Source organism: Macaca nemestrina, chromosome 6 (genome assembly GCF_043159975.1).
Source record: "Macaca nemestrina isolate mMacNem1 chromosome 6, mMacNem.hap1, whole genome shotgun sequence".
Taxonomy (NCBI): Eukaryota; Metazoa; Chordata; class Mammalia; order Primates; family Cercopithecidae; genus Macaca; species Macaca nemestrina.
In genome coordinates, this window is record NC_092130.1 from 11,994,996 (window position 1) to 12,019,783 (window position 24,788).

Consider the following 24,788-nt stretch of genomic DNA (forward strand, 5'->3'; position numbering starts at 1 on the left):
AACCCTAGTCTCTGTCATTGTTTCTTAAAGTGTGTGATGAGATCTTTCTCATAATACAAGGAATTAAATAGCACCAAATCACAAAGTGAGGAAGTTGTCCCCTTTTCAATTCTTGTTCAGACATTTTGATTACAACAAGGAGAAAGTCTCTGGCAATAGCATGTCTTCAGCGTTGCTGAAACACTTGCTAACCTTTTTTTTTTTTTTTTTTTTTTTAATAACGGGAGAGAAGGCTCAGGCTTAGCAAGCAATATCTCTAACTAGACTTTAATAATATTGCTTTATTTTCATGACATTGTGTTTTCCACAGTTACCTTTTGAAGCAGACTTGGCTCTTGGTCTACCCAGTATCCACTTTTTCCCTTAGTAACAGAAATTTGATTTTTGTACCCAAATAACAGATCTCAAATTCTCCAATCTCCCTGCAGTTAGGCAGGCTAAGTGGCTAAGCTTGGCCAATGAGAAGCAAGCAGAAGTTGCTGTGTGGGACATTCAGGAATGCTTCTTAGTTAAAAGGTACACAGGCATGCTCTCTTTTATCTTTCCTATTTCCTGATGGTTACCTGGCCTGATGGCTGGTGATCCAGCAGCCATCTTGGGCTATAAAGCAGCCTGAGTGATGGAGGTCACATAGTAAAGACAGCAAAGCAGACAGAGGAAAGGAGCCTAGATTCCCAATAACACCGTGGGGTTGACAGAATTGGATAGCCTTGGATTGCTTCCTCCGTTGTTTTTTTTTTTGAGACAGAGTCTCACTCTGTCACCTAGGCTGGAGTGCGGTGGCGCAATCTCAGTTCATTGCAACCTTGTCCTCCTGGGTTCAAGCAATTGTCCCTGCCTCAGCCTCCCGAGTAGCTGAGATTAAATACATAATTTGGGGCTCTAAGAGAATAATAATATGGAAGAGTTATTGAATGCTTCCTCTAGGTCAGGGTCTGTGTTAAGTGCTTATCATGCATAATTTTACTGAATTTTGCAAAATACCCCATTACAGGTGCCCACCACCATGCCTGGCTAATTTTTGTATTTTTTAGTAGAGATGGGGTTTCGCCATGTTGGCCAGACTGGTCTCGAACTCCTGACCTCAGGTGATCCATCCGCCTCGGGCTCCCAAAGTGCTGGGATTACAGGTGTGAGCCACTATGCTCGGCCTCTCCCATTATTTTTAAATTGTTTTTGAGATGAGGTTTCACTATGGGTTCAAGCAATCCTCCTGCCTCCTGCCTCAGCCTCCTGAATAGCTGGGATTACATTCTTCTTCTTTTTTCTTCTTCTTCTTCTTTCTCTTTCCCCCCTCCTCCCCTCCCCACTCCCCTCCTCTCCCCTCCCCTCGTCTCTCTCTCTCTCTCTTTCTCTCTCTCTCTCTCTCTTTTGAGACAGAATCTTGCTCTATCACCCAGGTTGGAGTGCAGTGGCACAATCTCAGCTCACTGCAACCTCCCCCTCCTGGGTTCAAGTGATTCTCCTGCCTCAGCCTCCTGAGTAGCTGGGATTACAGGCATGCACCACCACGCCCAGCTAATTTTTGTATTTTTAGTAGAGACGGGGTTTCAACATGTTGGTCAGGCTGGTCTTGAACTCCTGACCTCATGATCCGCCCACCTCGGCTTCCCAAAGTGTTGGATTTACAGGCATGAGCTACCATGCCTGGGCCTCTTATTCTTAAGTGAAGAAGAAGTAAACTTCTATCTTATTTCTGTCTAATATTTCTGCTCTCCATTCCTGAAAGTCAAATGCAATTCCCAAGGACTCTTTACTTTATGGCAAACTACACAAATTTTCCATTTAGAGTAACATAAAGTTTCTCCTTTTTTTTTTTTTTTAAGCAAAATAAAGGTCACTATATCAAGATAAAGAATAACATTAGGTGTGAACTAGCATAGGTGACTCATGGGAAACAAAATGGCAAATTCGAAAGGAATTCTGGGAACCATCGTACTAGGTTACATTGCCTTTTTGCCTGTAGAGAACCCATGAGGAGAGGGTTTCTCAGTCTTCCCAGTGGAACCCTTCTCTTAGTTGCACTGGCATTTGGGGATCTCATTGCTGGGCCTAGATCCAGGCAGGGCAGCTCCTGGGGCCCAAGGGTGTGCTCACTCACCAGCTGTCTTCCAGCGTCTGTGTGCTGCTCCTGCCCTCCTGCCTCTTCTCCAGCTCCACCGCTGTCTGTTCCAACAGAGCAGACACAGCGTCCTATAGAGACAAAGGCTGCTGGGTCATTGGGTACAATGTAGGTGCCACCCTACCTGCCAGGAATCAGAGCATCTCAGACCTGTGACCCTCCCAGTGAACTGATGGTCACACCAAAGACCAGAGTGGTCAAGTGTCTTGCCCAAGGTCACTGATAAACTGGAAAAATTGTCCTTAATTTCTCCAACTAGCAGTTCTCCAGAGAATAGCCCCTGTATGTACGAACATACTCAGCATCGTGGTGGAAGACAGCCAAGTTTAGCAGTGAAGTGAGACAGAATTAAGGTCTCTGACTGTAAGGAGACCACAGCATCATCAGACCAACATGTGAACCATCAATAACATAATGCATAATGCACTGTCTCTTTTTGGAGTGAGAGACCTGAGTTTGAGACCTAGCTTTGCTGAGGAGATGTACATCTTAATGTAATTTGGTTATCTCTCTGAGACTTGGTAAACTGTACATAATAAACGGAACAGTGCCTGATGCAAAAGGAAGTACAGAAAATGATGATGATGATGATGAAAAAGAAGGTGGGGGTGGGGAGGGAAAGGAGAGGAGGAGGAGAAACAGAAAAAGAAAATAGACTTAATTGATCTATTTGCTACCCTTATCTTTACCTGTATGTCCCAACCTATCTTCTGCATAGAAATTCTAGGCAGTGGCTGTCCAAACTAACCAAGTACTGACAGAAGGAACAACCTCTACAGAGAGGAAAGGATCACTACAGAGAATTACAAGAAAACCTGAATCCAAAACACTCTCTCTAACTTTTTGATGTGGTCAGGATCCCATAGGAGTCCAATACCCCATAGGTAAGACTAACTTCACTGCTCAACTGAGTCCTGACCAGTCTGCCTGGCCAGTAGGTGTGGGCTTTCCAAATGGGGGAGACAGTTTAAGGATATTTTAATGTGTTAAAGCGTACTGCACTAACTAAAATGAAAAAACATATTTTTTCACTGAAAATAGGCAAATGTAAGATATTTTTTTCTTTTCTTTTCTTTTTTTTTTCTGAGATGGAGTCTTGCTCTCTTGCCCGGGCTGGAGTGCAATGGTGTAATCTTGGCTCAATGCAACCTCTGCCTCCCGGGTTCAAGTAATCCTCCTGCCTCAGCCTCCCTAGTAGCTAGGATTACAGACGACTGCCATCATGCTTGGTTAATTTTTGGAATTTTAGTAGAGACAGGGTTTCGCCATGTTGGCCAGGCTAGTTTTGAACTCAGAGAGATCTACTCAAGAGATCCTCCTGCCTCAGCCTCCTAAAGTGCTGGGATTACAGGCACGAGCCACCATGCCCGGCCAAGATTTTCAAGTAAGAGTCACGATGGAACAGTTACCACGTGCTCTTTACATATATTTCTTCAAAGCATCATAAAAACTTTTTTCTCTTTTTAATAATTAATTATTATTATTATTATTATTTTTGTGGAGATAGGCCTCACCATGTTGCCCAGGCTTGTCTTGAATTCCTGGCCTCAAGAGATCCTCCTGCCTCGGCCTTCCAAAGTGCTGGGATTATAGGCCTGAGGCACCGTGCCCATCCTCATAACAACCTTTTAAGGCTCACATTAGACATTAAAAATTGGATGCTCAGGGAGGCCATATGACTGACCTAGCCCTCTGATTCTCTTCCCATGACTTCCAGCTGCCTCTTATACAAAGCCTCCACTGTGGACCTTGAACAAAGTAGGGGTCCAAGAATGGTTCATCTTTTACCTTCCACAGTTTTCTATCTCCTTCTCCATTTCATTTGTAAAAAATCATGAATTAAGTTTTCGTTAGCCAAGTGGTATTAGGTAGAACAAAGGACAGGAGGAAGCACAGATGTGGAAGAAAGCAGTTGTGGAAGGGGAGCCGCCTGCCCCTTAGTGGAGATCTCTCCTTCCCTGTCTTCTTCTCCTACTTCCTCCACCCCATTTTTCTCCTCTTGTGATGCCTGACCACCTCCAGTTCTGGGAGAGGCTTTCCCTTCCAACATCCAGGTGCTGCCTTGTGGGAGGGTGGCACACCTGGTCCCAGCTCACCGTGCTTGCAGGCCCTGGGGCAGGGGCCGTGACTCCCACTGGCTTGAGCTCCCTGCTCTGTTTCTTCAAGTATTTGTAGCTGAGGAGGTTGTACCAGCGAGTCGACCTCTCCCCAGACCTGCAGACCTCCGCCAGGCTGATCTGGGCGCCTCCCTGTTGGGATGGAAACAAGGAGAACATAAGCGGGGCAGAGGGGGGAACCAAGTGTCAGGGAATCTGGTTCACGGAGACAGTATGGAGAAAACACCACTCCAGATAAGACGGAGGCATCCTGGCAGGAAGATAGGCCAAGTTGTTAACATTTCCAATAACTCATTTGTCGTTCATTCATTCGTTGATCGGTTTAATCATTTGCCAAATCTTTATTGAGGACTTATCCTATGAATTTTTTTTAAATAAACAAAACTATGCTAAAAAAAAAAAAACCTTTAGTTTACCATCTTTGCTGCTTTTAAGTGCAATTTCAGTGGTATTAAACATTACGCACATTGTTGTAAAAGAGATCTACTGAACATTCTCATCTTGCAAATCTGAAAGCTTTGCCTCCCGGGTTCACGCCATTCTCCTGCCTCAGCCTCCCAAGTAGCTGAACTACAGGCACCTGCCACCACTAATTTTTTGTATTTTTAGTACAGATGGGGTTTCACCATGTTAGCCAGGATGGTCTCGATCTCCTGACCCCATGATCTGCCCGCCTCGGCCTCCCAGAGTGCTGGGATTACAGGCGTGAGCCACCACACCTGGCAACTCTACACTTATTAAGCAACAACTTCCTTTTTCCCCTCCCTGCAGCCCCTAGTAACCACCACTGTATTTTCTGTTTCTATGAATTTGATGACTTTAGATACCTCATATAAGTGGAATCATACAGTATTTATCTTTCTGTGACTGGCTTACTGAACTTAACAATGCCTTCAAGGTCCATCTATGTTGTAGCGTATATCAGAATTTTATTCCTTTTTTGTTGTTGTTTTTTTGGAGGTAAGGTCGCACTCTGTTGCCAGGCTGGAGTGCGGTGGTGTGATCATAGCTCACTGTAATCTCGAACTCCTGGGCTAAGAGATCCCCCTTTCTTTTTTTTTTTTTTTTTTTTTTTTTTGAGACGGAGTCTCGCTCTGCCGCCCAGGCTGGAGTGCAGTGGCCGGATCTCAGCTCACTGCAAGCTCCGCCTCCCGGGTTTACGCCATTCTCCTGCCTCAGCCTCCCCAGTAGCTGGGACTACAGGCGCCCGCCACCTCGCCCAGCTAGTTTTTTGTATTTTTTAGTAGAGACGGGGTTTCACCATGTTAGCCAGGATGGTCTCGATCTCCCGACCTCGTGATCCGCCCGTCTCGGCCTCCCAAAGTGCTGGGATTACAGGCTTGAGCCACCGCGCCCGGCCTGATCCCCCTTTCTTTTTAATGCTGAATAATATTCCATTGTATGGGCATGCTACATTATGCTTATCCAGTCATCTGTTGATGGACATTTGGGTTACTTCTACCTCTTCACTATTGCGAGCAGTGCTGCCATGAACATGAGTGTACTAGTAATTCTTTAAGAACCTGCTTTCAGGGCGGGCATGGTGGCTCATGCCTGTAACTGGAGCACTTTGGGAGGCTGAGGCGGGTGGATCACCTGAGGTCAGGAGTTCGAGACCAGCGTGACCAACATGGAGAAACCCCATTTCTACTAAAAATGCAAAATTAGCCAGCCGTGGTGGCATATTCCTGTAATCCCAGCTACTCGGGAGGGTGGGGCAGGAGAACTGCTTGAACCCAGGAGATGGAGGTTGCAGGTGAGCTGAGATCGTGCCATTGTACTCCAGCCTGGGCAACAAGAACAAAACTCTGTCTCAAAAACAAAACAAAACAAAACAACAACAACAACCTGCTTTCAATTATCTCGAATATATGCCCAGAAGTACAATTGCTAGGTCATATGGTAGTTACATTTTAAATTTTTTAGTGGAACTACTATACTGTTCACATCAACACTTGCTAAGGAAGTGCTTATAATCCCACCAACAATGCACACAAGTTCCAATTTCTCTACATCTTCACCATTTTGTGTGGTTTTTTGATAGCCATCATCCAAATATGTGTGAGGTGGTATCTCATTGTGGTTTTGATTTGCATTTCTCTGATAATTAGTAATGTTGAACATCTTTTCACATGGATGTTGGCCATTTGTATATTAATTTTGGAGAAATGTCTATTCAAGTCCTTTCTCCTTTTCACATTGGGTTATTTGATTTTTCTGTTGTTGAATTCCCATTCTGTGTTAGTTATATTAAGCACTAGGTTCTATGTTATGTACTGAGCATAATGATGGTCCCCACATGGTTCCACCTTCTGGGAGCCAGCACTGTCCCAAGGAACTCAGGAACTGAACAAGTAATTAATTCCAAGTGAGGTAGAAAACTGCGTTGTCATTTCTCCTCCACTAAATTTGCAAAAGTTTAAAAAATTGACAACAAATGCTGTTGGTGAGGTTATGGGGAAACAGGCTCTCTCTCACCTTGCTCGTGGGAATGTAAAATGGCAGAAACCTGATGGAAGGAATTTAGTCATATCTAGTAAAAACATAAACGCATTTTACCCTTTGACCGAGTAATTCTCCTTGTAGCTGTCTATCCCACAGATACACCTGCAGAAATCTGCACAAGTACAAAATGACCCACAAAAGGAGTCTTCATTCTGACCCTCTTTGTAATAGTGAAAGTTTTTTTTTTTTTTCCTTGAGACAGAGTTTTGCTCTTTTTGCCCAGGCTGCTGGAGTGCAATGGCATGGTCTTGGCTCACTGCAACCTCTGCCTCCCAGGTTCAAGCAATTCTCCTGCCTCAGCCTCCAGAGTAGCTGGGATTACAGGCATGTGCCACCACGCCTGGCTATTTTTTTTTTTTTTTTTCATATTTCTAGTAGAGACGGGGTTTCTCCATGTTGGTCAGGCTGGTCTTGAACTCCTGACCTCAGGTGATCCGCCCACCTCGGCCTCCCAAAGTGCTGGGATTACAGGTGTGAGGCACCACGCCCAGCCAACAGCAAAAGATTTTAAACGACCCAAAGGTCCAGCAACAGGGAACAGACTGAAAGAACTATAATCTATCTATGCAATGGAATATTATGTAGCTGTGTAAAAAAGAGGAAGATCTCTTTATACTGATGCAGAGAGATGGCCAGGCTATACAGTTACGAGAAAAAAAAATAGCACGGTGCAGAAAAGAGTACATAATATGCTACCTTTCGTGTAAGAGAGAGGGGGATAAGTATATGTGTCTATAGTCTATGTATATATTGCACCATGTTTGAGGTGCAAGGCGGAGTGAACATGATCATACGTGCACAAGAAATAATGGAAAGATGAAAAAGAAATTAATCAAAGTGGTCACCTATATATAGGTAGTGAGGCTGGGGTGAGGAGAGAGCATGATTTCTCTTCAGTAAACCTTTCCATACAATTTTTCTTTGAGTTATGTAAATATATCCCTTAAACTGAAAACAAATTATAACAAACTAACCTAACTGACTATAAGCTCACAGAAAAGGGAATTATTTCAAGTGACTTAATATTTTTACTGTTTTGTTTTTCCCCCCTACATCCTCCCTAGAAATTACTACAAACTAATTAATCATTCCTCAGAGGCTTTATTGTTTTGACATGTACAAAAATGAGCCCTGGTCAGGTTTGGGAAGGTGGTCAGCCTACCTTCCCCTAACACACTAGTGTCGGTGTGTGGAAGGGGCTACCCAGACTCTGTGCTGATGGGAAGTAGAAATACCAAATGCCAGTTTGCAAAATGGACTTGAGCCAAGTGTATTAATCCGTTCTCATGCTAATAAAGGCATACCCGAGACTGAGTAATTTATAAAAGAAAGAGGTTTAGTTGACTCACAGTTCAGCATGGCTGGGGAGGCCTCAGGAAACTTATAATCATGGCAGAAGAGGAAGCAAACACTTCCTTCTTCACATGGTGGCAGCAAAGAGAAGTGGCGAACAAAAGTGGGAAAAGCCCCTTATATAACCATCGGATCTCATGAGAACTCACTCACTATCATGAGACTAGCAGCATGGGGGTAACCGCCCCCATGAGTCAATTACCTCCCACCAGTTCCCTCCCACAACACATGGGGATTATGGGGGCTACAATTCATCAGGATGCATCGGAACATGGCAGAGCTGTGCTAGGTCTGGGACAGTGAAAGGTGGTTTCTGAGAGCACAGTGGTGAGTGGGGAGAGGAAGAAAGCACGATGCTGACACTTCGCTTGTTTAGCACCAGCTTCCTCATCTGGAAAACAGGGAAAACAACTCCTACCTACCCGCCTATTGGGAGGATCAGAGTGAATTAAATGCTTGGCACACTTCAGGCACCCAGAATAAATGTACATATATATAAATATTTGTCTATTGCTCATTTATTCATTCAATAAAAACTCCCTAAGCCCTTCGCAGACTCTGGAACCACAGAAGCATGTAAGATATGATTCTTCCCCAAAACGGCTCATGGTTTCCTAGGGAGATAGACAGCTATGTTGGATATTACAGTTCAGAACATGCCAGGCCATGTGTGAGGTATGAGGGGAAAGGACCAGGATCACAGCTTTGAGGTGTAACACTTCCAGCAGATTATTATTAATTCTAACAAGATATACTGTTTATCTGGGGCCGGCTCACAGCTGTGAGTATTGTCTACCTCAGTAAACTGGATGCACCTTTGAGGGCATTTACGTATTCATTCATTCATTTATTCAACACACAAAAACGTGCTGAGAAATCTCATGTGCCAGGCACTGTTCTGGGTGCTGGAGACAGAGCAGAATTGAAGGCAGATAAATATTCCTGCCCCATGACTTTATATTTGCGTCTAGGGGAATCAGATAACAACTCCATAGGTAAACTCCTTACTGTGTTTCATCGAATCTAAGATGCCATCTTTAAAAGTGTACCATTATTTTATGCACCAAGAAAGAGAAATAGTTGCCAATTAAACTATAACTTGTCATCTAGTACACAGTGCATCTTGATTTCAGAAATAAAATGTAAAGATAACACGTACCCTAGAATCTATGAGGTACAGTGAAATGTTAGGTGATAAAAGGTGGTGTAGAGAAAAATACTACAGGGAAGGGGGCTAGAAGGGGATAAGAGAGCAGAGAGGGTAATGGGATTTACATAGGGTGGAAGACCTCACTGAGAAGGTGACATTTGAACAAAGTCCGGAAGGAGGTGAGGGAACACCTGGGAGGACAGGATGCCAGGCAGAGGACACAGCAAGTGCAAAGGCCTGGAGGGGAGCACATGTTGGCGTATTCAAGGAACACGAGGCTGGAGGAAGAGTTTTGCAGATATAATCCCAGAGATAAGAAGTGGCCAAATCCCAAGGGGCCTTGGAGGCCAGGCAAAGGACACAGGTGTTGACTCTAGGTGGAGACATAAGCCATCATAAGGTTTTAGCAAAAGAATGGCATGCACTGATTTACATTTAAATAGGATTAGTCTGGCTACTTTGTTGAAAAAAGAAGCTGGGAGACCAAGTAGGAGATGGCTGCCATCATCCAAGGAAGGAAAGACAGTGGCTTGGGTCTGGGGAAGTGGTGAGAAGTGGGATGTACGGTTCTTTTGAAGGTGGAGCTAAGAGGATGGGGTAAGGGAAAGAGAGGGGTTACGGATGACTGCAGGGTGTCTGAGCTGAGCAATGGAAGAATGAGATTGCCATTGGCTGAGACAGTGGACACACAGGATGAAAGGTCAGGGGCATTCTTGTGGCCATGTTAGTTTGAGGTCCTATTTTATGTTTAAGTGAAAATGCAGAACAGGCAGTGGAAATAAGAGATTCGAGGGGTGTGGGGAGGCCCAGGCTGGAGCCCTGCACTTGGGATGGGTTTGCAACTGGGAGATAAAATGAGATCACCAAGGAAACGAGTAGAAAAGGGGAGGATCAAGGACCCAGCCCTGGGCCCTCTGAGATAGGGAGGTCAGGGAAATGAGGAAGAACCAGCAAAGGAGACCAAGATGCTAGAGGTGAGGGGAGAACACTGGAAGAGCAAGGTAACCAGGAGGCCAAGCAAGGGCAAAGGATGTTGAGGGAGGTGGAGTCAGCAACTGCGGCAAGTGTAGCTGGCAGGTCCAGAAGGAAGATGGAGAACTGGCCTCTGGTCTGGTAACAAGGAGCTCACTGATGAACATGATGAGGACACCCTTGGTACAAAGATGAGGGCCACGCTAGGCACGGTGGCTCGCGCCTGTAATCCTACCACTTTAGGAGGACAAGGTGGGCGGATCACTTGAGGTCAGAAGTTTGAGACTAGCATGGCCAACATGGTGAAACCTCACTCTACTAAAAATACAGAAAATTAGCCAGGTGTGGTAATGCGTGCCTGTAGTCCCAGCTACTTGGGAGGCTGAGGCAGGAGAATGGCTTGGACCCAAGAAGTGGAGGTTGCAATGAGCCGAGATCATGCCATTGCCCTCCAGTCTGGGTGACAGAGTGAGACTCTCTCTCAAAAATTAAAAAATAAAAGTAAAAAAATATTTAAAAAAGAAAGATGAGGGCCAAAGTCCACGTAGATTGGGTTACAGAGAGGAAGGGAACACCTCTTTCAAGTTTTTCTATAAACAAAGCGAAAGAAACAATGTAGTAGTTGGAAGTGGAAATGGGGCGAAAAAGTTTTAGGTTGGGTGTGGTGGCTCACACCTGTAACCCCAGTCCTTTGGGAGGCTGAGGCAGGAGGACTCCCTGAGCCCAGGAGTTCAACCAGCCTGGGCAACATAGTGAGACTCCATCTCTACAAAAAATACAAAAATTAGCCAGGCATGGTGTCATGTGCCTATAGTCCCAGCTACTGGGGAGGCTGAAATGGGAGTATCACTTGAGCCCAGAAGGTCAAGGCTGCTGTGAGCCGAGTTCACAGCACTGCACTCCAGCCTGGGCAACAAAGCAAGATCCTCAGTCAAAAAAACGTTTGTTTTGTTTTGAGCATGGGAGAAATAATAGCATGATGGTATACTGATAGGCTGGATCCAGTGGAAGAGGGAAAATTGAAGACAGAGGAAAGAGCAGAATGGCTGCTGGAGTAATGTCCTTATGAGAAAATGGGGGCGCTGGCCTCAGACAGGAGTGCAGAAGGCCCATCCTCAGAAGCCAGGGAAATGGCAGAATTTACAAGAACAGCTAGATATGGTATGGGGGCCCTCTTCTGAGTCTGTTCTGTCTTCTCTCCCTGAGAGAAGTATGAATTAGTCATTGTGATGAGTGGGTGAGTAAATCATCCAGGGAGATACAGTATGATTTCTGGGCAGCATTCAGGGCTCATGGGAAGTGAGTGATTACCATTTCCAAATGACACCATACAGCGTGGTTGTGTGCATTTTTTTTCCAGTTGCTCAGTTGGAGAGGAGGGGGTGGAGAGCTCGCTTTGACAGGGCTGGGGTTTTGCCAAGTTAGTATGCCAAAGTGAGAGGGAGCAAGGGAACGGTTGTAATGGTGAACCATAGGACGTAAGTGGGGCCTGAGAAGCAGGCTAGCTCGAGAGAGCCTGGGCTGGGTGGCACTGAACGCAGCAGTAGAGCAGTGGGCAACTAGGCCCCCTGCGATGCCATGCTAGGGCATTTGGTGGAACTGTTGCCTGCGATATTGGGAAGGTGGGCTGTGTAGTCCTCCAAACCTGTAATCTGGGTCTGGGGACATGAGAGACACTCATAGTAACCTCCTGAGAAGTGGCATGGTGTGATGGCTACACATAAGGAAGCTGGAGTCTCTGTTCAAATCCAGGCTTCGCCATCTTCTCCTTGGAGGACCTGGCAGGTTACTTAGCCTTTCTGGGCCTTGATCCCTTATCTTCCTGGGGCGATCGCGAAGATTAAATGAGATACTGCACACGAAGTTCTTAGCCCACTGGTAGACACATAGACTCAGCTCAGTACAGATGCTATTGCTGCCTGGCTGAAAACGGACTGGGGATTCCACACACCCTGCTGCCCGGAGTCTCTGCGTGGGAGCGGACAGGCCCTTTTTCCTCCCATCTCACTTCCTCTCCTCCTCCAGCCACCAAAATACGACAGCCTGACACTCCATGTCCCCACCGCATACGGGAAAGGAGGTTTCCCATTGGCCGCAGGCAGAGACAAGCCACAGTGAGATGAGCGCTTTGGCTGCTGCTATGGCAACCAGCAATGACCAGACTTCAATTAGGAAGGAGGAATAAAAGGCATCCAATTAGGAGAAGAAAATAGGATTTAGCCTCTTCTCGTTTAGGAATGCCCAGAGCCAAGGGAATGCTTCGCTGGAGGAGACCAGGCTTGCCAACCCCTTCAAGTCACCACCCCCACCTCTGAGCTCCAGGGAGCCCTGTGCTGGCAAAAAGACAACACAGAGGCACTGACGTGTGTGGACTTCGGAGGTAGACCCGCTGGGGTTCAAATATGGCTTCTGCCACTTTCCTAACTGTGTGATCTAGGAAAAGTCTTTCGCCTCTTTGTGCCTCAGTTTCTCCACTGGAATACGCTACCTATTTTGCAAGGTTGGAGCGAGGATCAATAGAGATAATGGGCTGGGCACGGTGGCTCACACCTGTAATCCCAGCACTTTAGGAGGCGGAGGCAGGCGGATCACTTGAGGTCAGGAGTTTAAGATCAGCCTGGGCAACATGGCGAAACCCCGCCTCTACTAAAAATACAAAAATTAGCCAGGTATGGTGGTGTGCGCCTGTGGTCCCAGCTACTCGGGAGTCTAAGGCAGGAGAACTGCTTGAACCTGGGAGGCGAAGGTTTCAGTGAGCTGTGATCACGCCACTGCACTCCAGAGACTGAAAGCGAGACTCAGTCTAAAACTAAAGAAAAAAAAAAAAACAGAGATAATGCATGTAAAGAGCTTAGCTCAGTGCCTGCCATATAAACTGCATCCTACTGGCATTAATTATTGCATTATTGTCAGTAACAACATCATTGGCCTCACCTGGGAGCTTGTTAGAAATGCAGACTTTCAGGTTCTGCTCCAGACTTGCTGAATCAGAATCTGCATTTTAGCCAGAGCTCCAGGTAACTTGTGTGCATGGTAGAGTTTGGGGCGCTGCTTTAGCGCCTTGTTTAGTCTTCAGAGAACCACCTCCAGGAAGGCAGTATGAGCCAGATTTTACAGATAAGGGAAATGAGACTGAGAATTGAAGATTGTGAGGAGACACAGCTGGAAGGGCAAGCCTGGTGACAGCCCCAGGCCACAATCCAAGGATGTGGCCCCACAATGCCATGATAGAGAAGGGTTTTACAGAGCATGAAGATCAAGGCAAGGATGGAGAGCAAAGAGATTCCCTTCTCTGGGCAAACGCCTGTGAGTTACAGCAGGAGAAAGGGGTGAGCCCTCCGAGAAGGCAGTGAGAAGCTCCACATTCCAGCTTCCAGACATGGAGGCAGGAGAGGCTTGGAGAGGTGTACACATCTTGTTTCTCCCCTTTGCACGCATCCCACATTTTCCTCCATCACTTCAACCCATCCATTTCCAACACGGCCCTCCTCACGGTTTGTTTACATCTTAGCCATCAATGCTGGCGCCTTGTCTGTTTGGCTCCCCATTGAATCCCCAGCCGCAGACACAGGGGTGGGGACACAACAAGCTCCCAGTACAGATCTGAGCACGAGTGGAGCAACCTTCTAGGTATAATGCCCACGCTTGGGCTCCTTCGTGCTCACAGTTGAGTTATCATTAAAATACTCTAACACTAAATGGCATCAGGGTTAACAAAGCCCTTTACTTCTTTTAATTCACTTGTACATCGTAAGCCCGAGTTAGCTATTATATAAATCCCCCTTCTACAGATGGGAAAGCTGAGTATCTGTCTGCACTTGGGTCTGCCTGTCTCTTAGGACACAATGTACCTGGGCTACTTCATTCCCAGTCCTGACTCCTGCCAATGCAGTGAGAGATGGAAGCCAGGGGAGGTCAGTTTCAGGGAGGAGACTAGCAATGGCCCCATTCAATGAGAACCCACTGTGGGTCAGACACTTGAATGGGTGCTTTACGGGTGCTATCTCAATCCTTATAAAGATCCTTCTAGTGGGCATGATGGAGGCATTATCATTTGCATTTTATGGATAAGAAAAATGAGGATCAGAGATGTTAAGTACTTTGCCCAAGGTCATCCAGCTATACAGCAAGTGGTAAAGGTGGGAAGTGAAGGCCTATGTGTTTGTTTTCATTATTCTGTGTGTTTTTTTTTTTTTTTTGGACACAGGGTTCTGCTGTTGCCCAGGCCAGAATACTGTGGCATGTCAGCTCACTGCAGCTCAAGGGATCCTCCCATCTCAGCCTCCAGAGTAGAGTAGCTAGGACTACAAGCATGCACCCAAGCCTGGCTAATTTTTTCTGTAGAGATGGGGTCTTGCTGTGATGCCAGGCTGCTCTCGAACTCCTGCACTTGAGCGATCCTCTGGCCTTGACCTCCCAAAGGGTTGGGATTACAGACAAAAGCCACCACACAGCCATAGTCTGTGCTTATCTAATCTCTCATGCTGTAGAGTAAAGCTGCGGCATGCGGCGTTTTCCAGCTTCTGCCAGTTTCAAAAGGCACTTTCTGGTCCTTTATTCTTCTTCTCGCGAAAGACTTCCTTCCCTCCTGCCCTAAGTCTGAGAACAACATTCACCTGTGGAAGCCTTGCTGCCTAGACTCCAAGATGAGCCTGATTGATAGCACAACCCGCGTCTCCTTCAAGCCTTCTTCCTGAAGCTCAGGGTGGACCAATCTCCATACACACAGAAGGCCAACCAGCCAGCCAGACACGGCCCTTACCAGGCACTCTTCCAGATGGCTCCTGTCAGTGGTACAGACATCGACTCTTAAGGTCTTCTGGTGAAGGGCTGGATAGGACATGGATACCCAGAACACCTCATTGAACACTAGAGTGTCTGAGGCGTCCAGGGGCCGGGTCCGGAACAGGCAGGTGGTGCTTTCAGAGCAAGGAAGGACAGCCACGCGGATATTCCTAGAGGGAGACAGAACCGCAGGAAACCTTGGGTCAGCCCATGTCTGGGGTTTAAGTGTTGAACTAAACAGCTGCTGAAATCCCTAAGCAAACAACAGTGGATGAGAGTTTGTAGAAGTGAGGAATCTGGGGAATCAGGCCCCATACACTGGAAGAAACTTTGACAAATCGAACAAAATTCCAGATGCATTTGTCCTTTGGTCCAGACCCTTCACTTCTAGGCATCATCCCACAGATACCCCTGCCTGAGTACCAGTGAGTTATGGAGAAGGCTATTCAGCCTGGCACCATCTGGGTGGGCAAAAGACTGAAAATGACCCAAGCATCCCATCTTGTCTTCCTTCTGTTTTGTCTGCCTTCCTGTCCTTCCTTCTTCCCATATTTGCCACCCTCACAGGCTGGCTGGGTGTAGACCACAGACACATAAGCTTCTGTTGCCACCCTCTGGGCCTTATGATCCGAGAAAACTTGTAGGCAGATGAGTGCAATAAAGGATAAACCCATCTACCATGGGAGGAGCCCGCATGCGGACAGAGCAGGTGTTTGCATCCTATCAGCATCAAGGTAACACGCAGTCACACCCCTCCAAGAGAAGCACAGTGACTGGTGCTGACTTGGAAAGAGAAGACCCAGCTCTCTCTGTAAGAAACACTTGAGCTTTGGAGAAGATAAAACAGACTGTGACCATTTCTCTCCATGAGGCTCAAAGTCCAGGAGGGTAGAGCCCAGGAAGGATCTGCTCACCACCCCATTCCTAGAGCTGGCATTCAGCAGGTGCTCAGCATGCCACGGGGCAGGAATTCACACAGTCATCTAGAGTGCTTGTCTTTACAGTTGGTGTGCTTGCCATTGTGCCTGTATTCACATGCACAGTACTGACATTTAGCATCACAGCCATATGCATTACAAACCCACAGTGTCTTGACATGGCCCATAATTGGATCAGAACAGGGCAGAAAAGTGACCCCCAGGGGTGACTCCAGAGGGTGAGGGTATGATACACACCCGTCCAGCTACATACTCACACTTTCTGGTCTTGTTGCTGCAACAGAGCAGAAAGGTTACTCAGCTGGATGATTAATATTGCAAATTGCTTATTCTTCTCATCATACCTGAAATGAAAAGGGGCATATGAAGTACCTATTAATAATACACTCATCTCTCTCATTTCTTCTCTCTGTTAAAAGTCACAGGACGTGGCTGTTGGCTGCCCTGTGGACTATGGTGAGCTCAAGAGTACGGGCCCAGTGCTTTGCTGCCATGCAGGGATGTAGAGCTAGAGCTGTCAATTGTTTGAAAAAAAATTTTTCTTTTTTGAAACAGGGTCTCACTCTGTCATCCAGGTTGAGTTCAGTGGCATGATCAGGGCTCATGGTAGCCTCGACCTCCCAGGCTCAGGGATCCTCCCACCTCAGCCTCCTAAGTAGCTAGGACTACAGGTGTGCACCACCACATCCAGCTAATTTTTTGTATTTTTAGTAGAGATGGGGTTTCATCATGTTGCCTGAGCTGGTCCTAAACTCCTGGAATCAAGTGATCCATCTGCCTTGGCCTCCCAAAGCGTTGGGATTACAGGTGTGAGCCACCACGCCCAGTCAGTTGTCTGAATTTTTAAAAAGAACCCATAAATGTGGGTGAAATTTCATGATATGGTAATATTGTCAACTAATTCCTATTAAAAAATACTGAAGGCCAGGTGTGGTGGCTCATGCCTATAATCTCAGCACTTTGGGAGGCCGAGGCAGGCAGATCATTTGAGGTCAGGAGTTTGAGACCAGCCTGGCCAACATGGTGAAACCCCATCTCTATTAAAAATACAAAAGTTAGCCAGGCGTGGTGGCACACGCCTGTAATCCCAGCTACTCAGGAGGCTGAGGCAGGAGAATCGCTTGAACCCAGGAGGCAGAGGTTGCAGCGAGCTAAATCGCACCACTGCACTACAGCCTGGGTGACAGGTGAGACCCTGTCTCCAAAAAAAAAAAAAAAAAACAAACAACAACAACAACAAAATTGAGATCATCCTCCAACAAGAGAAAACAAAAAGAACCACCATGTGTGTATTGACCCAATCTGGGCTGCAGCCCCCAGCGATCAGCTTCCATCCAGGTCAATGAAACCTAGATGGGATGGAAAGACAAAAGCCGCAGCAACAATGAACAAACATACTGAGAGGCAGGAGGTCTCAGTCCCAGTCCTGGCTCTGCCACCAGCCAGCTCCGTGAGTTGGGCCAAGTCATAAGGTCTTTTAAAACCTCATTTCTCCTATCTGTAAAGTGGACGGCTGGGAGGTGAGGAATGAATCAGCGTCCCTTCAGTTAAGAAGCTGCAATGGCCAGCAGGTCCTGCTGGTGCTGCACTCCACCCTGGGCGGCTGTGAAGGTAAATGAAGGAGAATGCTGCGGATGAAGAAGGGACTCCACACAGACGGTTCCTTCTGTCCTCATTGTCCTTGTCACTTACTTCAGGGCAATCTGAACTCGGGCCGCACCCAATGCTTCTGATTCGTCACTGTCAAACGCAGCAGCTTCTGAAGCACCCAGTCTGAAAGGCAACAGGGGAGGGGGAGTTAGGCTTCCTTGCAGTGAACAAACTGCTTTGGGAGGCTGGGGTTACATCCCCAGGAAGGAAAGTTGGGGTCTGCTCAGCTTCCCTCCAGGTCCTTTTTTAAATTTTAATTAAAAAAACTTTTAGGAGATCGGGTCTCACTATTTTGCCCAGGCTGGTCTCGAACTCCTGGCGTCAAGTGATCCTCCCATTGAAGCCTCCCAAGTAGCTGGGATTACAGACTCACACCACTATGCCCAGCTTGGACTCCTCTCTTAAGGGGCCTGGCCTTCCTCTAGCGCTTGCTCCTTAGCCATACACCTTTTTCGTAGCTACCACAGAACTAGCACTCCCCTAAACCCGAAGCATCTCTAACCCCAGGAGAAGTTATGCTGTCTGTGCCTTGGGCTGCCAAGAGGAAGGTGGGGTCATGCCCTCTTGGGGCTCCTCCCACACACTGTGGGGGCCAAAACCTAAGCCACCCCACAGGCCTAGGCTCTGGATATTCAAAGTTCATGGCTTACGTGGCCACAGAGAGAGCCAGCACCCAGACACCCACCTCTGCACGGAAGCCTCGTACACACCACTGTCCCCAGCCACTGACTCGTCCGATACCGCGGCTGAGACACAGGCCACTTTCAGGCCACACCCCTGGGCCGTATTCACAGCTAGAGAAGGAAAATGGAAAGTCAGGTTCAGGAACCAGAAAACTGTCTTTGCAACTCCCAATTTTGTTTTGTTTTTGAGGCAGGGTCTCACTCATCCAGGCTGGAGTGCAGCGGCATGATCGTGGCTCACTGCAGCCTCGACCACTCTGGGTTCTGGTGATCCTCCCACCTCTGCCTCCCAAGTTCTCGAACTACAGGCATGTGCCACCATACCCAGATAATTTTTAAATTATTATTATTTTGTTGCAGAGATGGGGTTTTGCCATATTGCCCAGGTTAGTCTTGAACTCTTGGTCTCAAGAAATCCGCCTGCTTTGACCTTCCAAAGTGCTGGGATTACAGGCGTGAGCCATCGTAATCCCAACACTTTGGGATTTTGGGAGCCTGAACTCCCAATTTTGATACACTCTCTATGGATGAAAGATGGTTCCACCAAATTCCAACCACCTCTAAATGCTAAAGCAAAAAAAATTTTTTTTAAGTTTGCTTTAGGGTGATGGAAGGAGTCACACGTAATTTTGTATTTTACCATCCCAGGCTCTGGAGTCGAACTGCCTAGATTCAAATCCAGTTCCACCACTTACTACTTCATGACCTTGAGACACTGACTTAATCCCGTTAAGCCCCAGATGCCTCATTTGGAAAACTTGGATAATAATACCTACTTATTATTATCCAAGTTGAGAGGACTCAGCGAGACATTATAGGGGAAATCCTTAATATAGAGATTGGTGCAGGCAGGCAAAGTGCTCTACACAACTCATTACAGCTATCCTTATTGCCACTACTATTCCTATCACTGTGGATATCTATACTTTCAATGGCAAAAACCGCAATTACTTTGCACCAACCTAATAGATCCATCCCTACCCACCTGGGGCAAAATAACAGCCCCTGGACCCTCAGGACAGAGAAGGGAGAGATTAAGCACCCGTTCTTCCACTGCCTATCCCTTTCCACTCCTAATTCAGCTCCTCCTCTTCCCTACCCTTAACAGGGGCCCTTGAAAGTCTCTGATCTGAGGCTCATAACTAAGCACTCAACACATGCTGCACATTCCTTCCTTGCCCAAGTAATGAACACCCACGATATGCCAGGCCCATTGCCATGTTCGGAACTACAAAGATGAATAAGACAGTTCCTGCCCTCCTTGCAGGGGGGAAGGTCAGATCCAAATCTTACAATCTCACAGCTAACACCTCTGAGCACCTGCGGACAGACTGGAGAAGGGCAACGGCTCGTAGCATTGAGGGGCACAGAGTCCGGGGCATGGCAGGCTGGCGATGGCGATGGGTGACAAGGCGGGTCTGGGAGACGGCAAGTGCTGGCGATGGGGAAGCCAAGCCTGTGTCCCGTGCCTGCTGAGCCCGTGGAGACCTCCTGCTTTCAGACCCACACATCTCCACCCTCCACTAAACCACTTAAGGAGATTAATTTGTCTGCTGACTGAACAGCAGCACTAATCACATAACCTGCTTAGCGTCTGAGCTCTGCCTGGCATTGCTCGCTGTAGGGAAGGCTTCTGGAGATGGCACGAAGGAAATGCCATCCCGAGACCTGTGTGTGCCCAGCCTAATGTGCTGTCTTAGGCCCACAAGCCCCAAGAACACTGGTGGGGAGGGGAGAGGAGGGGGTCACTTCACAGGACATAGCTGGGGTCTGAGTGTCCTGACTTGGCTTTATATTGCCATCAGAGGCACGCCCCTTGAGCCTCGTTGGAGATTCCACCTGTGCCCCCTCCTCTCCAGGGAACAATTTTCTGAAGCTTGCCGCCTGCTATAGTAGGGCGCTTGCTTTTATTTTGAGAGCACTCAGCAAGACTCCCTTCCTGATGAGGGAAATCCAGGGATCTCCCGGCTCCTCTTCTAAGGAAACACTGGCACTCAAGGCCTTTGTTAACAAGGAAACCTCATTTCCCTACCATGCTCCCCCTGGCCCCTGCACACAAATGGACAATTCTGGGCACAGCAGCAGCACTCCTGCCCATGCCTGGAGCCACGGGGCTAATATGGGTCTGGCTGCTTCTAGCTGGCCTCACCTGGAGCCAGGAGCACAAGCTTTTTGTAGACAGAACTCGGCACATGGATAATAGTGTGCATTCTGAGCAGGTGGTCCTTGTGCCAGTCCCGGTCTTGCCATTTCACTCTGTGGGACTAACCTCAGACAAATCTTTTAACCTCACTGTGCCTCGCTTTTTTCATCTTTAAGGTGGAGATAAAAGGGACAGGGCTTGGTGGTTCACGCCTGTAATCCCAGCACTTTGGGAGGCCAAGACGGGTGGATCAACTGAGGTCAGGAGTTCAAGACCAGCCTGGTCAACATGGTGAAAGCCCGTCTTTACTAAAAATACAAAAAATTAGCCAGGCATGGTGGCGTGCACCTGTAATCCCAGCTACTTGGGAGGCCAAGGCAGGAGAATTGCTTGAACCCAGGAGGTGGAGGTTGCAGTGAGCCAGGATGGCGCCACTGCACTCCAGCCTGGGTTACAGAGTGAGACTCCGTCTCCAAAAAAAAAGAGAAAAGATTAAAAATAGCAAACACTTCCCAGAGGTGTTGTGAGGCTTAAATGAGTAAATATGCACAGAAGTACCTGAATCCTAAACACCTGTACTATATATAGCATAGCTATGATTATTGTGAGCTATTATTACTGTGGCCAGGAAAGCCAAGGAGGCCCAAGTGAGTTTACCGAGCACCCTACTCAGTCCTGACCTTCACACCCAGAGCCAGATGGGGTTGGTGGGGCCCCAAGCACCAGGATTTGGCATGAATGTGCACATCCAGCCTAAGGCATGACAATAAAGGGGCTGGGTTCTGGGGCCAGAAAGACTCAGGTTCCTATCCCTGCTTCCTCGCTTGTTGGCTGGGTGACCTAAGGCAAGTGACATCACCTCTCTGAATCTCCAACTCCTCATCAGTGAAATGCACCGAATAGAAATAACCAATTTCCCCATATATTAAGCACATTGCCCAACTCATAATACATCCCCAATAAAAGTTAACTATTATGATTTATTATGTGGTTGCTGCTAAAGATAAAAAGGTTTTCTCCTAATAAATCTTAGCTGTCAATGTCAGCATCATCTTCTGTTTTGAAGATTCCAACTTAAATCCCGACCAACATCCACCAAAGTGTTCCTTCTGACCCCATGCAGAATGGGAGTCAGTTCATATCATTACCAGCTTCAAACAGTCATATGGGTCCCCAGTGCAATTAGGATAAAATCCAAACTCCTTAGCATAGCCCACCAGGCCTTTCAGGATCTGGACTCTGCCTAGTTCTCCAGTGTAGTTGGTAACCCCTACCTCTGACTCACGGCTTCCTGGCTCCCCTTCTATTCCCTTGCTCTGACCTCAGAGATTTTGCTCTTGCTTTTCCCAAGGCTGGCTCCATCTCACCATTCAAGACACCCTCAAATGTCATCTTCTTTCACAACCCAACCTGCCCCGGCAGTCCTACCTCCAACCTGAAAGCCTGGATCACATTCCCTGTTTTATTTCCTTTGTAATGCTTGTTTGGTTGCAGGTTCATTCCCTGTGCCTCCATCTGAACATAAGCTTCATGAGAACAGGGGCCCTGTCTGTCTTCAACACAGAATCCTTAGTGACCAACCCAGTGCCTGACACACAGCGTATCTGTTGAATGAATGGATAGATGAATCCATGTGTATCCATTAGCACAGGATGACCTGACACTTAGTTTTATAAGGTGCTAAATGTCTGTTGGAAGACAGAATCTACTACCAAAAACCCTTCGCACAGGACCTCAAAAATACTGAGCTAATAAATATCCCACTGAATAAATATACGTGCCATACAAAGACCCAGCACACAGAAAGCAGTCAGTAAATATAGACTAGAATGATCACTGGGGGTTCTGAGCACAGAGTATCTCTTTCCCTCTTCCCGGTTCCCACCCTCTGGGCATGGTGCTCTCTACCTTGGCCCAGCTGCTTGCCCTCCGTTCCTGGTTCCTCCAGCCGGTATCTTTCCTGGGTGCTGTTACCAAGGTTCAGTTCACAAAGAGTGGCACTCAGCTCTGGGTCTTCAAACTCCAGGGAGTTGAGGAAAGCATCACCAGCCAGGAGCGGGTCAGCCATGAGAGGGGAACAGGGTGGGGAGGGGGAGGAGAGAGAGGAACGTGGGGACAGGGAGGTCATGGACTTTGGGGTGCCAGACAGGGAACGCAGAGCCTGCAGGCGGCCACCTCCCTCTGCCTTCTGGGTCTTGGCCACCTCGTCCTCATGGATGGTGGTGATGCAGCCCGAAGGCCGGAAGCCGGTGGCCCCCTCCAGGAGCAGAAACTCCACCTTGCTCTGCAGCTCTGAGTCCAGCTGCTCAAAGGGGTCATAGTAGAGGTCAGTGAAGCTGGCTGAAGTGGAGGAGTCCAGGCTGGATGCAACCAGGGAGCCCCGGCTGGACGTGAGGGATCCAGGGCTGCTGCCTGAGGACAGGGACTGCATGCTGCTTGAGAGACTGGGACACCGGGAAGGGAAGGACAGTGAGATGCACACAGTGAAGTGGGCCCCCTGAGACCTTCTGCTGGGCTCTGGAAAGCACCATGATCTCACTAGACTTGCTTGGCAATCTCTAGGGTAGACCCTTCACCCCCATTTCATGGAAAACTGATACCCCAAGAAGGCCATATAATCAAGACATGGCAGAGCTGGGCTTTGGACTCAAGTTAGCTGCCTTAAAAGTTCACTTTTTCCTCTAGATCTGTTTCCCAAAGCTCCAATGGGCTACACTGCATTTGTATATTTTTTCATAGTTGAATCCACTATGAAATAAAAATTTCTTAATGTCTTTCTTGAAATCAACTCACTGGTTTTTTTTTTTTTGGAGACGGAGTCTCGCTCTGTCGCCCAAGCTGGAGTACAGTGGCACGATCTCGGCTCACTGCAACCTCCGCCTCCTGGGTTTAAGCAATTCTCCTGCCTCAGCCTCCTGAGTATCTGGGACTATAGGCGCCCGCCACCATACCTGGCTAATTTTTTGTATTTTAGTAGAGACGGGGTTTCACCTTGTTGCCCAGGTTAGTCTCAAACTCCTGAGCTCAGGCAATCCACCCACCTCGGCCTCCCAAAGTGGTAGGATTACAGGCGTGAGCCACTGCGCCCACCCCAACTCACTGTTTTAATACTTTAAAACAACTATCTTAAAGAAAACTTTACATCCTAAGTGTAATTTGAAAAACAGTATCACTTACTACAAAGAGAAGGCCACCATTAGAAAAAAATCTAATGAAACAAAATGTTGTTATTAGATTCCAGTGATGCACTGTTGTTTATGGACGCCCAGGCCTGAGGCTACTTTCTCTGCGTTGTACAGGCAGGTGGCAGTGTGAGTTTCCTGTCTTTTTTTTCTTTTTGGAGACAAGGTCTGGCTCTATCACCCAGGCTGGAGTGTAGTGGCACGATCTCGGCTCACGGTAAGCCTCCTCCCGGGCTTAAGTCATCCTCCCACCTCAGCCTCCTGAGTAGCTGGGACCACAGGCATGCACTGCCACACCTGGCTAATTTCTTTTTTTTTTTTTTTTTTGAGACGGAGTCTCGCTCTGTTGCCCAGGCTGGAGTGCAGTGGCGCGATCTCGGCTCACTGCAAGCTCCGCCTCCCGGGTTTACGCCATTCTCCTGCCTCAGCCTCCCGAGTAGCTGGGACTACAGGCGCCGGCCACCTCGCCTGGCTAGTTTTTTTTGTATTTTTTTTAGTAGAGACGGGGTTTCACCGCTTTAGCCAGGATGGTCTCGATCTCCTGACCTCGTGATCCGCCCATCTTGGCCTCCCAAAGTGCTGGGATTACAGGCTTGAGCCACCACGCCCGGCCGCACCTGGCTAATTTCGTAGTTTTAGCAGAAATGGGGTTTCGCCATGTTGCCCAGGCTGGTTTCAAACTTCTGAGCTCAAGCGATCCACCCACCCTGGCCTCGCAAAGTGCTGGGATCACAGGTGTGAGCCATGACACCCAGCCAAGTCTCCTAAGACTTCCTAGTACCTGCCTGGGGCCTTCTTTGTGCTGTCAGTCTGGAGAGGTCAAGACCCCTATTCCTAGCCACACCAGGCCACGCCCGAGTCTGCTGACAATCCACTTGCTGTGCTTCTAAACGTCCACACTCAAGCCACGGAGGACAAGTGAAGGGTAGAGCCTGGGCTGGGACACTGAGGACACCCATGTCTGGCCATGGCCAGGGGAGCAGTGGCCTCACCGCCCACCACTTACCTTTTCAGCTGAGAGTGCAGAGTTGCCACCTGCCGAGTGGCTTCCTCCAGTTCTCTCACCAGCTGGTTCCTCTTGCTGTTTAACTTTAACCTGGAGGGAGAGAAAGCATGAGAAGGATGCCCTGAAAGGAAGCTCAGGCATGTACTGTTACATGTACACCCAGACCCACAGGCACAAGAACT

At 47.8% G+C, this 24,788-nt stretch overlaps 1 protein-coding gene across 8 annotated transcripts in view; it reads right to left on the minus strand.

The window, feature by feature from the left end:
* LOC105480821 (WW and C2 domain containing 1) overlaps positions 1-24,788 on the minus strand; it is a 175,174-nt gene that overhangs the window by 24,104 nt on the left and 126,282 nt on the right. For all 8 annotated transcript variants that reach the window (XM_024792595.2, XM_011739993.3, XM_011739992.3 and 5 more), the window contains 8 exons: positions 24,607-24,696; positions 22,327-22,862; positions 18,278-18,386; positions 17,635-17,715; positions 16,200-16,286; positions 14,982-15,174; positions 4,219-4,371; positions 2,102-2,193 (listed from right to left, as the gene is read on the minus strand). In XM_024792595.2, coding sequence (XP_024648363.1) covers positions 2,102-2,193; positions 4,219-4,371; positions 14,982-15,174; positions 16,200-16,286; positions 17,635-17,715; positions 18,278-18,386; positions 22,327-22,862; positions 24,607-24,696 — 1,341 coding nt within the window. The remainder of the gene's footprint in view (positions 1-2,101; positions 2,194-4,218; positions 4,372-14,981; positions 15,175-16,199; positions 16,287-17,634; positions 17,716-18,277; positions 18,387-22,326; positions 22,863-24,606; positions 24,697-24,788) is intronic.